General features: G+C 35.8%; 1 protein-coding gene across 2 annotated transcripts; it reads right to left on the reverse strand.

The window, feature by feature from the left end:
* Positions 1–3,632: 3,632 nt before the first annotated feature.
* LOC132625107 (cysteine-rich receptor-like protein kinase 44) lies at positions 3,633–8,938 on the reverse strand. 2 transcript variants are annotated; one of them, XM_060339899.1, is made up of 7 exons: positions 7,849–8,935; positions 6,639–6,791; positions 6,409–6,536; positions 6,068–6,278; positions 5,556–5,793; positions 4,921–5,071; positions 3,633–4,050 (listed from the first exon to the last, which is right to left on the reverse strand). In XM_060339899.1, the coding sequence occupies exons 1-7, from the start codon at positions 8,621–8,623 to the stop codon at positions 3,736–3,738; spliced, it is 1,971 nt and encodes a 656-aa protein (XP_060195882.1). In that variant the 5' UTR covers positions 8,624–8,935; the 3' UTR covers positions 3,633–3,735. The 2 variants fall into 2 exon arrangements, with proteins under 2 accessions (XP_060195882.1, XP_060195883.1); XM_060339900.1 differs by having other exon boundaries at positions 3,870–4,058; positions 7,849–8,938.
* Between the last annotated feature and the right edge of the window lie 6,360 nt (positions 8,939–15,298).

A 15,298-nucleotide genomic window follows, 5' to 3' on the forward strand; every position in this document is an offset into this window, starting at 1 on the left:
ATATTACTACTATATATATATATATATATAAGGGAGAATCTCCATTTTTTGTAGTCCTCACATGAATTTTTTATTCTTTTTTACCTCTACTTGAAATTTTTATGACTTTATAAATTGTCATACATTTTGGTGAATTTTAAAAACTTTTAGGACTTTTTTTATGCCACTAAAAAAGATGATGTCATGGACAATGTTATATTGGTCCCCACAAAGCATACTACAAATTTGAGTTTTTTATGTGAAAATATTATTAAACTTGTTTCAATATATCATTGTTAAATACTATTAAAATTTATCAAAAATGTAAATAATAGGCCTTTCGTCTCAATCGAAAAATGAATTCTGAATTATGGTGTTAATTAAGATTATCTAATAAATTATTATATTAAAAAAGGAACTATAACATATTATTTATATATTTTTTCTTAAAATGTTTGAAAAACATTGTATTTAAAGAAATATAATTTCATCTCGATACAATAATAATATTACACAATTGCAAAAAGTATATTTTTTATCAAAAAATATTTTGTAAAAAACTGGATAATATATTTTATATAATTTAGAAGTAATAATTTTTTTCATGTTAAACTTAACTATTTTGTCCTAAATTATATAACATATTAATTATCCAGTATTTTGCAAAGCATGTTTTGGTAAAAATTAAGTTAGCCAATATGAGTTCACTTCAAAGAACTCAAATGAAATTAATTTAACATATGAAAAGCTCAATTTGGATTATCGGGGACTTAATCTCAAAAATTTAAATTAGAAGAGCTTTCAATTATTGATTTTTTTCCCTAAAAAATCTAATATATAAACTAAGAAAAATATTTTCCTTTAACATACATTTTTATACTTTAGTGTTTTAAAAGTCTTTGGAAAATGTCAAACTGATGTTACAAGAATAAAGAATCAAGAGTCGATTTTTTTTAAAAAAATATCTACAAATTAAATTTTTAATATCGGTTTAGGCCTGGGCTTAGCACAGGCAAGTGACACTAGTTTGAAGAAATAAAATAGAGAGAATGGTTAGCTATAAGTGACGGATAAAATAGTAGATAAAAAACGATTTAAAAAAAAAAAGGAAAAGGATAAAAAATGCCCCCCATATCATCTGTTACAAGTTTGGGTCAAATATACCCCTCTTGTCATTAAAGTTTTCAAATATACCCCTATCTTAATGGAAATCCCCAAAGTAACCCGATTTTATTTTTAAACCGGCTTCATTTAAACCCAACTCAACTACATAAAAAACTCATATGCAACCAACTTGTTCCGGAGTCCTACATCTGGAGCCACTAGGCACAGGAGCGAATAACGCATATGGTTTTTTATTTAGTTGGGTCGGGTTTAAATGGAGCAGGTTTGAAAATGAAATCGGGTTATGTTAAGGATTTCTATTAAGACAAGAGTATATTTGAAAACTTTAATGACAGGAGGATTATTTTTTTACCCAAATTTATAATGGAGGATATTTTTAGCTCTTTTTTCAAATAGAGAGGCATTTTTGACCCTTTTCCCTTAAAAAAAACTAACATTTTTTTCCTGAAATAATAAACCAATAAGAAGATGTACAATAGAATAGGGAATATCAAATTTCCACGTACAATAGAATAAGAAGATAATGCCACAACTCCAATTTATGGGGGTGATGGAACAGGAGTGGATAGCAATCAACCAATAAGAAGACAATGCTACTTGCTCTTCTTTGAGCGTTTCAACTTTATATGATTACAGAAAACTAGAAAGCGAAATCCAACTACTTATAATTACAACTAGTACTGACTGCCATTTAAAGCCATTACAACTAGTACTGACTGCCATTTAAAGCCGTGACCTGGCGACCTGCAACCCACTAGACCCACACCAAATCACAAACAAAAATGAACCAAATCAGTCCCAGATTGGACCAAAGCAGCAGCAACTAACTGAACAAATCAGAACCAAAATCACGATATCATTGATATGAATTATAAGGCTGGAAATCTTCAAATTGAAAAGCACTGAAGATGTTATCAAGCTTAAAAGTTTTATGTTACTGAGGCGAAATTGTTCCCAAATGTACAGATACTAGGATTTGGAATATTTTATCATCAATTGCAATGTACATGAAATGAAGAGTGTACCAATGAAAAAGGTAGATGCCCCAAGTATTTCTACGTCTCCTAAGTACTTTTTTTTTTTTTTTTTTTTTTTGCGTTGCTCTGGGCACGGACTGTTTTTGGTACATCGCTAATGACGCTGAATTCACTAGCCAATCAATTTAATGATGTACATATACACAGATTTGGTGATGAACATCTAAATACCTTCCAGTGGTTTAAAGTGACTTGGATAAAAAAATAGGAGGATCTATAGACAGATAGATCTAAAGCGGGTTCTATAGGTTCAACTTAATTTACTGTTTTTTGTTTTGACTCGAACTATATGAAAAATGCAATACAGTTTTAATTTTGAACCTAAAAAAAACCAATTTTACATTCCGAATTCACACTCTTATAAAGTTGATGATCCTCTGATTTTCCACTATCCTGAACCTACGACACAATCTGACATTATTCCTATCTGAGATTTTACCATTTGATCCGATTGAAAAAATACCATTCAAATTTAGAGAACGGTGTTTGCTCTTAAAACCCGACGACCACGTACAACATTTTCATGAATTAAAAGTCTCTTGTTATTCCTAGCAAGGGTAAAAAATGCTCCTCTACTTTGGGAAAAGGGCTAAAAATATAATCTATTACAAATTTGGGTCAAAAATACCCCTTTCGTCATTAAAGTTTTCAAATATACGCATGTCTTAACGGAAATCCCCAATATGCCCCGATTTCATTTTTAAACACGTTCCATTTAAACCCGACCCAACTAAATAAAAAATCCATATGGGTTACCCGCATCTGTGCCTAGTGGCTCCAGATGTAGGACTCGGGAACAAGTTGATCGCATATGGATTTTTTATGTAGTTGGGTCGGGTTTAAATGAAACGGGTTAAAAATAAAATAGAGTTATTTTGGAGGATTTGGGAATTTCCGTTAAGATAGGGGTATATTTGAAAACTTTAATGACGGAAATAATTTTTTTTATCCAAATTTATAACGGAGGATTTATTTTAGCTCTTTTCCCAAAGTAGAGGGGCATTTTTGTCCCTTTGCCCTTTAAGCAAACATAAATAACATATTCAAAAGTTAAACGCCGCTTGGTATGCCTGAAAGTACTACTTTTATTTAAGAAAGAAAAGGACCTACAGAAGGGATTGGTTTGACAGTAAAGTGCCGTAATAATAATATGGCTATAGAGTCGAAAGTTGCTTCAGAATTTCAGGTTTCCAGTCTGAATATATAAAGGCAAAATACATTCCATGACTAATCGAAAAATTCCATCATTTTTACAAGTTCAATAATGCTTATGAAGCAAATTAGTCCAAAAAAACAAAATCATTGATAAGTCAATCGCAATATTCCCTAACGAATTAGGGGTGGGTTCGAACAACTAGCAAAGTAAATAAGTAACTTCATAAAACGGATAGGTAAAAACTTATCTGTATCCGGTGTTTATACCAAGTCAATAAATGAATGACATGTGTTTGCATATAAACTTGTAGCATTATATTTAAGGATATTACTGGGGATACAAAGGGGTAAAAACTTAATCTCACTCAGTGTTTACACTAAGCCAATAAATACATAATATGTGTTTGCGTATAGATTGTCTGCATTGTGTCTAAGGATTTTATCGAGGATACAACTCAGTTATCCACACCTCACTTCCTGATGAAGAAATTAATTTACTTTCGGTTAGTTTGCTTGACCCTGACATACTTGAAATTTGTGGGTTTACATCATTGTGTGGCACTGGAAGATTCAGAGAGCAGCTACTGAGCATGAGAAGCACTGCACTCATGTGTGGTCTATTAGCAACATTATCTTGAACGCACAATAAAGCTATGTGGATGTATCTCATTATGTCACGATTCGGTCCTGTGCTTCCCCTCAGCACGGGGTCTATCAAATTTGTAATTGTTCCTTCACGCCAGTTCGACCAAACCTGTGATACTTCAATTTTAGGGTAAGACAAAATCACAAGTTACACTACCTCTGATCCATATTATACGTCTTTTGAAGTATTTCATTCTTTGAGAAAAACATTTGATAGCATTAATTACATAAAGTGTTCGTCAAAATGGCCATTAGTGGTGAATTTTGAAAAATAATAATAATAATAAGATTCCTTATCAATTTTCTAAACTATTCCCTCCGGATAAAAAAAAAGAGTCTACTTAACTATTTACACACCCCTTAAGAAAATACTAACTCTTAGACAAAAATAGGTAATTTGACTAAACTACCCTAATTAAATAGGCATTGGAATTTGATTATATAACACTTAATAGGGGCAAATATGAAAAAATAAGGTTAATTCTTTCTTAATTTGCTAAGTGGACTTTTTTTTTTATCCAACAAAAAAAGGCTAAGTGGACTCCTTTTTTGATCCGGAGGGAGTATTAAATTTTGGAATAATTTGAATTACCAAAACACTACTCCCTGTGGATAAAAAAATAATTAAAAAAAAAAAGAGTCCACTTAGCCATTTGCACACACCTTAAGAAAATACTAACTCGTAGATAAAAATAGGTAATTTGACTAAACTACCCCTAATTGAATAGGCATTGAAATTTGATCATATAACACTTAATAGGGGCAAATCTGGAAAATCAAGGTTAATTCTTTCTTGATTTGATAAGTGGACACTTTTTTTGACCCAAGGAAAAAAGACTAAGTGAACACTTTTTTTAATTCGGAGGGAGTAATATTTAAGAGGCAGGGGGAGTAACACATTCAATATAATGCACCTAGAAGGTCTTAACTAGTTTGGAATTGAAGAATACTTAATTGTTTGATTGACCTGGTTACTTACATAACTCACAAGGTCTTCCATAGATTCTTCTTTTTTGGAACAAGTGTTTCTTTGGCTGCTTATAATTTCCAAGACTAGTACTCCAAAACTAAAAACATCCGATTTGACTGAAAATTTCCCGTGCATTGCATACTCCGGTGCCATATACCCACTGCAAATCAAAACAAATATTACCAAACTCCTCTAATAATCCACAACTTACATATGACTCAATCATTAGTTTTTCTTTAATGCAAATTTTTTGCACTTCATAGCCAAAGCAGTGTACATTTAGTAGACACGACTGGAGAAAGATTTGATGTGTAAAATTATAGCCAAAGTAGTGTACATTTAGTAGACATGACTGGAGAAAGATTTGATGTGTAAAATTTTCTTATGACAAAGGGGCGTGTCAAAGGAATTTCGTCATAAGTTGAGAGAGGGGACAAAATATGTATTAAGCTAAAGTTGTATTACCATTCATCTCGAATTATAATAATTGTAGGGACAATCAAAGTTAGAGATCAACACAATTGAGGTAACCATTTCTTAAGATAACAAAATTCATCTTACACTTGCTTTTGCCAAATGGTTAAAGGAATCGTTCCAGCGATATGAAAATGACGGTCTATCCAATGAGAGATGAAAAAACTTACTAGGTCCCAACAATTCTGCTAGTGTTGCCTTGAGTTTCATTCGATGCAAACAACCTTGCCATGCCAAAGTCTGAAATTTTAGGATTCATTTCTGCATCTAGTAGAACATTACTAGCTTTGAGATCACGATGAATGATGCGAAGTCTAGAATCTTCATGGAGGTAAAGAATTCCCCTAGCAACGCCTCCTATGATTTTTGATCGCATTTCCCAATCCAATTGCCTACATTTCACTCGATCTGGAGACAAGATGAAGTATATAAGTTACAGGTTAAACTTCTATACACTGCTAATATGGAAGAACTTATACAATGTCAAGTCACTTAAAAGATTGCCACAAGTAATATACATAATAAGTGATATTTGTTTTGTTTCTGGAAATAAGGTGAACACTAGACAACACGTCAAATTACACTGATAAAGTCTTGTATTTAGACTGCTAGTGTATAAGTAAAATTCATAATTTATTGATGCTCAAGCTCTATATTTGACAGTAAATTAAGCAATGCATACCAAATAAAAAGTGGTCAAGGCTTGCATTTGGAACAAATTCATAGACAAGAAGTCTCTCTGTTCCATCAAGACAAAATCCCAGTAACTTGACCAAATTCCGGTGTTGAAGCCTAGCAACCAACAACACCTCATTTTTGAATTTTAGATAACCTTGTCCTGAATCTACAGACAATCTTTTCACTGCTACTTCTTGTCCATTTGGTAGCATGCCCTGAAAAAGTTGAACATTTATACATTAAACAACACCTATATTTCAAGCAAGTTGAGGTCGGTTATATTAATCATGCGTGTATATTTTACGCATCAAGTAGGCATTTTATGCATCAAGTAGGCCTAATCACCTTGTACACAGGACCAAATCCACCTTGTCCCAACTTATTAGCATTTGAGAAGTTGTTTGTTGCTACTATGATTGTAGAAAAATCATATTGCAAGGACTCTGTGGTGCTAATATCATCAGCGCTTATAGCTTCACCAACATAGTAGCCGTTGCATTCGAAAAATTAGTGAAACATGGTGTTAAAAGTTTAACTTTCCTTACTCATATAATTTGTTAATAATCAATGCTTACTCTGAACTCTGTCCACTAGCTTCCTCTTTTGCCTCTTCATAGATATGATAGAAATGCAACCAATAAGAATAACAACTATAACTACAACCATAATGATCACAGTTCGAGCTGTTTTATCATCCTTCCTTATTGGAGCTGTTTTATCATCCTTCCCTACAAAAATGCTTCAACTTAATAGGTGTTTGGACATGCGATTTGAAACCATGGTTTGAAATCATGAGATGAAATCAGCATTTGAACATGCATTTCATTTCATGGTTTCAAATCTCAAATCATCCAAAAAGGCATGATTTGGGGTTTCAAACCATGGTTTCAAAATTTTTAAATATAAAACGTGACCCATAATTTATATTTTGTAAAAAAAAGACCCATAAGTTGATAGATATTTTTAACAATTACTCCCACCAACCATTTACCAACCTTTATTTATGTCTACCATGTGGGAGGATTATATTAAAGAGTAGTTACATTACTATTCATCTTAATTTTTTTTTAATTGAATTAAAGTTCCATCAATTGATGTTGTATTTTTTAGAAAGGTCTTCTAGCAGCGTATTAATTTTGTTATGAACTATGACTTGCTCATTTGGTAGATTGTATAAGCATTGAAAATATTTTGATAGTTTTCACAACTTGTGGGGTTTTTATGTCTATAAGAATAAGTACAACTTAAGAAATCCAAATTGCATGTCCAAACATGATTTCAAACCATGTCCAAATGACTCCTTAGTATAATATCAGTTTTTAACGACAACTCAATTTTTTTTAAAAAAAGTCATCTTTCTTCTCATTCTCACTTCACGTGTCCTACTTCTCTTTTGGGGTAATTTCCAAAGTTAAGACTACACGGAGTATTAAGTATCACAAATGCAATATTGTTCTTATAATACAATATGCTATTCTTTAACACAAGTCAAATTTTGTGGTGCAACCGTGTTGAATTGTGTGACCCTCTTATTTAAAAATTCAGTTTGTTAGAGATGTACGCTTTTATTTACTTAATTATGTTTTCAACACTCTTTCTCAACTGTAAATATGAGATTATATACTTTTCTACCATGTTGAATCAAATTGTGTGACAATCTCATCGAAAAAATTTAAACTATTAGAGATGGGTAAATTTTTTTACGTAATTATGCCTTCAACAGCCAGATCAAAGGTAAACAATCAAATTGGGAAGAGCAGAAGGAAGACGAATAACGTAGTTCACCTGCCGGTGGCAGAGCTTCCAACGACACATGCTTTAAGAAATTGTAACTTTCATAACGGAAATTGCACCTAGCACCTATGATTCTTCCACCTCTCATGTTATAGCAGGGACATTCCGGCAAATCTCCATAAGCCTCAGTTAAGCAATCAGAGCAATTCTGAGGAGATAAGTCAGGAGTACACTGCACAAATGCAAATATTGGCTGAGATTTTGGACCTGTCACATTGCCACTAGCATATTTTCGAAAGCGACCAGCAGCAGCAGCAAGGTCTCGTAAATTATCCAATAATTTTATCAGCGTCTGGTTAAACTCCTTATGTCTTGAGGCATCCTCAGTATTCCACATGTACAGTGGAGTAGAAAATGACCTTGCGCCTATAATGGATCGATTCGAGCTATACTGTAACATACAGTCATCATAGCCACCAAAAGCTTCTGTTTTGTTAGGACATGAACGTACAAGAACTTGAGCAATGTCACTGACACAACTGCGACATCCTTCAAGATCCACATCTCCTCTACATAGCACAATAGCACTGACCATGTCGGAGTTTTGGCCAATGGAAGCATTGTAGAAACCATATTTATCTATTTTTTTGGAAAGGGAAGAGAGGAGCGAGATAAGATTTTTATGGTATGTACTCTTTTCCGTATAGGTATCAGTATCACTGACCGAACATTGTTTGTATTGTAAATCAGGCTGCGCTAGGAGGAGAACATGAAGATGTAAATGCAAAAACAGAAAGAGTAGCCACTTTTGAATAGTCATGGCCATGCTGTTCAAGTTGCTCGATATATAGAAGAAAATAAAATAGATAGAATGGTTGGCTACAAATGACAGGCAAATTTTGATAGCAAATTGGATGCTCAATCTGCAATAGTAGCAAGTAATTTGCTCACAAGCTCGCCCTAGATCAACTGCAAGAGTTTGAAAGAGTAATTAAATAGAGCTAGAGATAACGTATTGAAAGGGTACAGTGGACTGAGTACATTTGCCTGAGCAGAAAAAAGTTTACGATTTCATCAGAACCACACATGTTAATCAAAGAAGAAAAGGACATTGATCTTTCAAGTGCTAGCTGCGTAGTTCAGGGGTTAAAACTCTGTTGGACTTTTCTTTGGAGTTGACTACCATTGACTCTTAGGGGTCGTTTGGTAGGTAATCAAAATTATCCCGGGATTATAATCCCGGGACTAATTTATCCCACCTATTGGGATTATTTTATATCATCTAAAAGATGATATAAAATAATCCCAATATAAATGGGATAAGAAGGGATATCCCATCTCTTGGGATGGGATGCATTTTATACCTTGTTTGGTACGAGGTATAAATCTATCCCAGGATAAATTTATACCTTCTACCAAATATGGTACAAAAAATTAGTGCTGGGATATCCCAGCTTATACCATGCACCAAACGACCCCTTAGAATTTTTGAAATTCCACAACTCTAATTTATGGACAGGAATGGATGAGAACAAGTACAACAGAGTTGGGAAATTTTGGCCTTAGCTACTTGTTCTTCTCTGATCATTTTAACTTTATATGATTCCAGAAAACGAAATCCAACTGATCCTTTTTCACCTGTATCTTATTTTCTTTTTCCTTGTGTTAAAAATTTACTCCATATCGATTTCTCTTGTATTTTGACTTCTAAGTATTACAGCGCAAATATCTTCATATCTTATGTGATTCAAATTGAATTCGCAAACCAATTAGAAATTAATGGAAGCTGTCAGCGCATGCAGCCTTGCAGAGCCAACAATGTTCAGTTTCTCTGTAAAACGGAAACTTGAAACTTGAAACGGAAAGTGAATTTGAGTAGCAGAAAAAGGAAAAGACTTAGAAACTTGACTACTAATGGAATAATTTCCTTGTTGTAAATTAACTACATTGCTTTGTGATAGACTAGGATTCCTAAAAGCAGTAGGTTCCAGGATATAAAGACCCTCACTTACTTCGCCAAAAGATTGTACCCTCCTCATTAATTAAATGGTCCTGCATGACACATTGAGTGATATTAAATTTGAGAGAACAAAGGAATTGTCTACAGAATCTATTGACAAATAAAAGATTATATCTGAGAGAAGGAACAAAAAGCACATTTTGTAAAGTGATTTTAGGGAGAATTTGAATACTTCCTGTATGTGTGACATGAATCGTATAAGAGTTAGGTAGATTCATATTTAAAGGAACAGGAAGATGAGTAAGTTTAAGAAAAGAATTAGAATCAAAACACATATGCTCTGATGCCCCTGAGTCAACTATCCATGATTTAGTGTTGTAAAATTAGAAACAAGAACCAGAGATCCAGTGATTGTACCAGCAACAATGTTGGCATAATTTCTGTTGTGTTGCTGCTTGATCCTCCATTTTGAGTTTGTTTGAAAATCTGCATGATTTGTGAAACTTGATCCTTGCTTAGCTGACTCAATCCATTTGCATCATTGTCATCATTTCCCATGCTCAAATTTCCAAATTCTTCATCTGTGATTGCTGCATTTCCTTTGACATTGACCTGCTCTTTATTTTTTGTGAATTGAAAATCATCTGGATATCCTATGAGCCTATAGCAATCATCTATGGCATGTCCAGTTTTCAAACAATTAGTACAAGTGACATTTGGATTATATTTCTTCTTCCTCCCTTTTCCTCCCCTTTGATTTTGGATTAAACCTCTGATTTCCATTTTGAAACCTTTGTGGTTGAAACCGGTTTCCATATCTCTGTTGTGGTTGAGTTTGATTTCCAAATCTTTGCATTTGATTTCCAATCTTTTGTTGTCCTTTGGTTTGATTTCCTGTCATTAAGGATGATCCATTGGATGGATAATGAGGATTCATGTAAACCTCCCTCTAATTTTCATCCTGAAGCAGAAGGGAGTATGCATGGTTGATGCTTGGTAAGGGGTTTATCAAGAGAATACTCCCCGTTGCTTGGGCATAACCATCATTCATCCCTATCAGGAATTGAATCAACCTTTGGTCCTCCACAAACTTAATCATCTTGTGCTTTCCATTACAGACACACACTCCCCCTTGCTTGAGCATAACCATCATTCATCCCTATTAGGAATTGAATTAACCTTTGGTCCTCCACAAACTTGATCATCTTGTGCTTTCCATTACAGACACACACACAGTTGCATACAATATCTGTGTTAAGAGAATCCAACTCATCCCATAATCTTTTTAGCTTTGTGATACGCCCAAATTACACCTTTGATATCAGGAGTAAGCGGTCGTTGTCAAATATAGAACCCAACGAGGTTGGGGTCGAATCCCACCTAGAATACAATGAAGAAATATACTTGTCAAGTATAACGCCCAATTATTAGTCTATATTTCAAGGGAGAGGGGAACATAATAGTAGTTTAGTTGTTGTTTGTTCATTAAAGACTAAGAGTGGTTATAAGATGTAAACTATTGGTAAATGAGACCAAGGTTGTGGTTCCAATGGAAAGTAATGCGCTTGGGTATCAATTTAACTTATTTATATGCCTAGATGCATTAAACCAAGGGTCACGCGAACCTTGCTAAAAGTTTTCCAACCAAATTAGTAAACTTCATCCCAGGCTATTCCAAGCCCTAGAATGTTTTATAAGAGAACACCCATTTAGCCTCAACTAGCTTTCCTATTCCAAGCTCAAGCTATTAGATGGATTTAATGACCTAAATTGTTGCTATTAACTCTTTTCCTAACCTCTACTTTCTTTTCCAAGCAAAGTAATGGTATTAAGGCACAAGTAATGTTGTACACCATCACAAGACATTAATGCTTGAAGAGTTAATAGAAAATACCATTAGCATATAAATGTAACATGAATATGAAACCCAATCACATAACTAACACATTTGTTCTCACAACCTTAGCTAAAAAGATTAGCTAATAATATTCATTAAAGGTAAAGCAATAATGTAAAGTGTATTCATAAAGCTTACAAAAGTATTGAATGGAGAAGATGACAAAAGCAAAAAAGAATCTCTTAAAAGCTTCACCAACCAATAATAAATGAGCTCCACAAAAAGACAACTAAAAATCTGTAGAATAATCAGTCCAAAACCCTAGAAAATCTATTTATAGAATGTCCAAAACAGGAACAATTTCCAGACAAAAATACCCCGGCGCATCTGGTGCGAATCGCACTTGGTGTCGCATGTGCAACCTGCGAGTCACAGGTTGAACCAAATCTTCGCAGGTATTGCATCTTCAATCAGCTGTGGTGCAGCATCTGCGGCATCAGGTGCGACTCGCATGTGGTGCTCGCATGTGTTGTACCACTGTCTTCCTTTTTAGCAATCTCTGTCAATAGATGCTGCAGCGCCTGCGACTCGCATGCAGTACATGCGATTGGCAGGTGATGTTCTAGTTCATTTCAGCTGGTTTTGCTTTATTTTGCCTCAAGTCGCTTCCAACACATGTTATTCTACAAATTAACACAAAAACACGAGAAACGACATCAAAAGTACTTGGGGATTTACAAAAGACTAAGCAGTTAGATTCGAATGTGCCGTAATTTCACGGCACATCAACACCCCCAAACTTATAATTTTGCTTGTCCTCAAGCAGTTAAAGCAAGACTACAATATTTTCCAATTGCTAAGGTAATACAGTGATGATCGTGATCAGTCAAAACTTATTCATTTAAAATATGAATTCCCCTTCCTCTTGTTACGAAACATGGTGCCTTTCCTCAAAGGTCGAACATTAACCAACCACTGCACTTGGTCACACAATGTTACTCTATCTTTTAAGGAAACAACTTCAAATGAAGCGTCAAGAAGTAATTCTTTCGTTGAGCTTAGTAATCCACATGCCCTCACAAAAGACCAAAGAAAGTCCCCCCCACACATATTCACAAATAGCAACTGGGACAAAAGATGAACAAGGGGAGAACAACTCACACTCAGAAAAGATAATGTACAAGTACACAAATGTGGTGCCATAAGCTTGCCCTTTAAGTATTTTTCCACTAATGTAAACACACTTTGTTCAAAATCAATTAGGACTTGTGGGTCATAGCTAAGGTTCGGGGTTAAGGTGGGGTGTAATTTGGGTAAGAGTAACGTGACTCCTCCTTAAGCAACACGTTCCCTTCACCTAATTCGTCCCTTCTTCAATATTTAAGCATTTACCGCCCATTCGTACCTCCTTTAACCAATATCGTTATTGCCTCCCTAGTTTTCCCATTTATTTCTTACGTCACAACCATTATTCACACCTTCATGTTCACAACTAAACATAAAATTTATATGTACATATACACACCTTTCTATACACATATGTCTACATATACACTTTTTTTTTTGTGTCCTCTAACTCTCCATCACATACCATACCTTTTCTTGCCAGCTACCACCCCCAAACTTAAGCGTTTTAGCCTATTTTAGGGTATTCGACTTGCTTAGGGAGATAGGGTGCCAAAAGGTGGGTAAACACGGGCAAAAGGGACAGGGCTTGTCACAAGGTTGTAACAAAAGAAAAGAAAAACAAAGTTAAGGCTCAAAAATGGGTTAACTAGGATATAAATGCAATGGGTAGGATTTTTTAGGTTTAGTGGCAGTCCAAAGAGAGCCTAATATCCTCTTTCAAATAAGTGTAGTTTAGGATTTCGCCTTGAGACACTTTCCGGGCAAGTTCTAGATCACAATTATGCACAAGACTAAAACAATAACCTCTCACACACATGGCACATGGATTACTTTTCTATTTTCTAACTGCTTCTCAACCCATCATTCTAGGCTTTGCAAAACATCTGTGTGTCACCAAACGAGTCATGTTAGTGTTGCTCCTTCCCTCTGAGTACATATGCAAAAAGTTTGGGAGAGGAGTGTTATTAAAATATGATGGAAAAACGAAACAAGACAAAAACATTTATGCTATAAACTGATCAACCATCACGATTATACTTGGTAATAAAAAACTACAAGTGCACAAACTTAAGCACGAGCTATCCTACAACAACAAAAACAAACATATGAAGTGTGAGCTGTCCCACCCCCAACAAAAGGAATATGCAGTGTCCCCAATGCATCAAATGTAGTATAAGAGATGAGTAACTCACGATGGACGTGTCAGGCGTCCGATGGTGTCTGATCAGCAGGGAGGACATCCAACGGAGGCACTATCAATGTAGGCGGTGTAGTACTTGGTCGTTACCTCCGTCCCGAGTTTCACTATATCAGGACCCACAGACGGGGGCAATAGTGTGTCAGCTAGAGGGGCGGCGGATGAACTGGCCTCACCCGCTCTCGGGGATCGGTAGGCCCCCCTTGATTTCCTGCTCGCCTCATAGGACTGCTGCATGGCCACATATGTGTCAATCTCTTCCTCAGGAATACCAGCATCCCGGACAGAAGTACATGCCTCCTCAAGACACTCTCTCTCTCGGACCTCCTACTCTATCTCCACAACTCGAGACGACTGTACCCTCTCAACAACTAGGTCACCCTCAAGCTCCTCATCGAACTCTTCCTCATTTTCTTTTTTCTCCCCAGCTGGCTCTTCAACCCCTTTCCCAAAGGCATGGCAGGTGCTGTGGGCCCAGTTGAGAATAAGGAGGCACCGGATGGTAGAATGGGTGCACTGAGCTCAATGTCTGGGACTTTCAATACTCGAATATCCTCCTTGACCTTAGCCAGGTCTGCCCGAATAGCTAGAAGTTCGCCTTCACCACCCTCCCTGAATACGCTCCAACTGTTGATCGATCTGGCGTACATGCTCCTTAATTTTATCCTGCTCTTTCCTAATATTTGTGACAATCTGAGTGTATGGTGCCATTGCTGCCTCAATAGCCTCTTTCACGAAATTAGGAAGCTTCTCAACCAACCAATTAACCTTAGCATCTGCTGCTCGAAGCACTCGCATACCCTCGCTAGACACTCCACGAGCTGCTGTGGTGGATGGTGGAATGGGGGGCAGAGGGAACTGTAGTAGAAGAACTCGGAAGGTCAGGCCCCAGAGCTGGAGGCACAGAACTAGGAGCTGTCGCATTATCGTCTGTGGCTAAGTCCTCGGGCTCAAGAATGTGAGCATCAAGTACTATCGCCGAGGCTCTTGGCTTTGGGCTCACCCGCTTTCTCTTTCTAGTTCCCGGTTCTAACTTGGTATAATATATCGTTTGATCAGCCTTTAACGTCCTGTCCACCTGAGAAATATCATGAACCTTCTTTCGTCGGCATAATTCATTGATCAACCAAGGAAAAGCGAATGATGTGGCCTTTTGAGTGGACTTATTCTTGATCTCGGCTCGAATAATTACCCCCACATTGATGAGGTACTCGGACATGAGTGAAGCAATAAGAATACACTTTGCAATGGGTATGTCGGTGTTGTTCTTGGAGGGAATCACCCGCGATGATACTAGGGATAGCCAAAACTTTGTTTCACGGTTGAAAGTGTTCTTCTCGATGGAGACAGATGGATCCAGCCATGGTGGAGTCCCTGA

Source organism: Lycium barbarum, chromosome 12 (assembly GCF_019175385.1).
Source record: "Lycium barbarum isolate Lr01 chromosome 12, ASM1917538v2, whole genome shotgun sequence".
In the NCBI taxonomy this organism is placed as follows: Eukaryota; Viridiplantae; Streptophyta; class Magnoliopsida; order Solanales; family Solanaceae; genus Lycium; species Lycium barbarum.

Excerpts from the sequence above, each read along its gene's own strand:
- LOC132625107 (XM_060339899.1), bottom strand. The coding sequence starts at position 8,623 with ATGGCCATGACTATTCAAAAGTGGCTACTCTTTCTGTTTTTGCATTTA. Across the intron at positions 6,537-6,638 it reads GCTAGTGGACAGAGTTCAGA|CTATAAGCGCTGATGATATT; the intron begins GTAAGCATTGAT and ends ATGTTGGTGAAG. Across the intron at positions 6,279-6,408 it reads GATTTGGTCCTGTGTACAAG|GGCATGCTACCAAATGGACA; the intron begins GTGATTAGGCCT and ends CAACTTTTTCAG.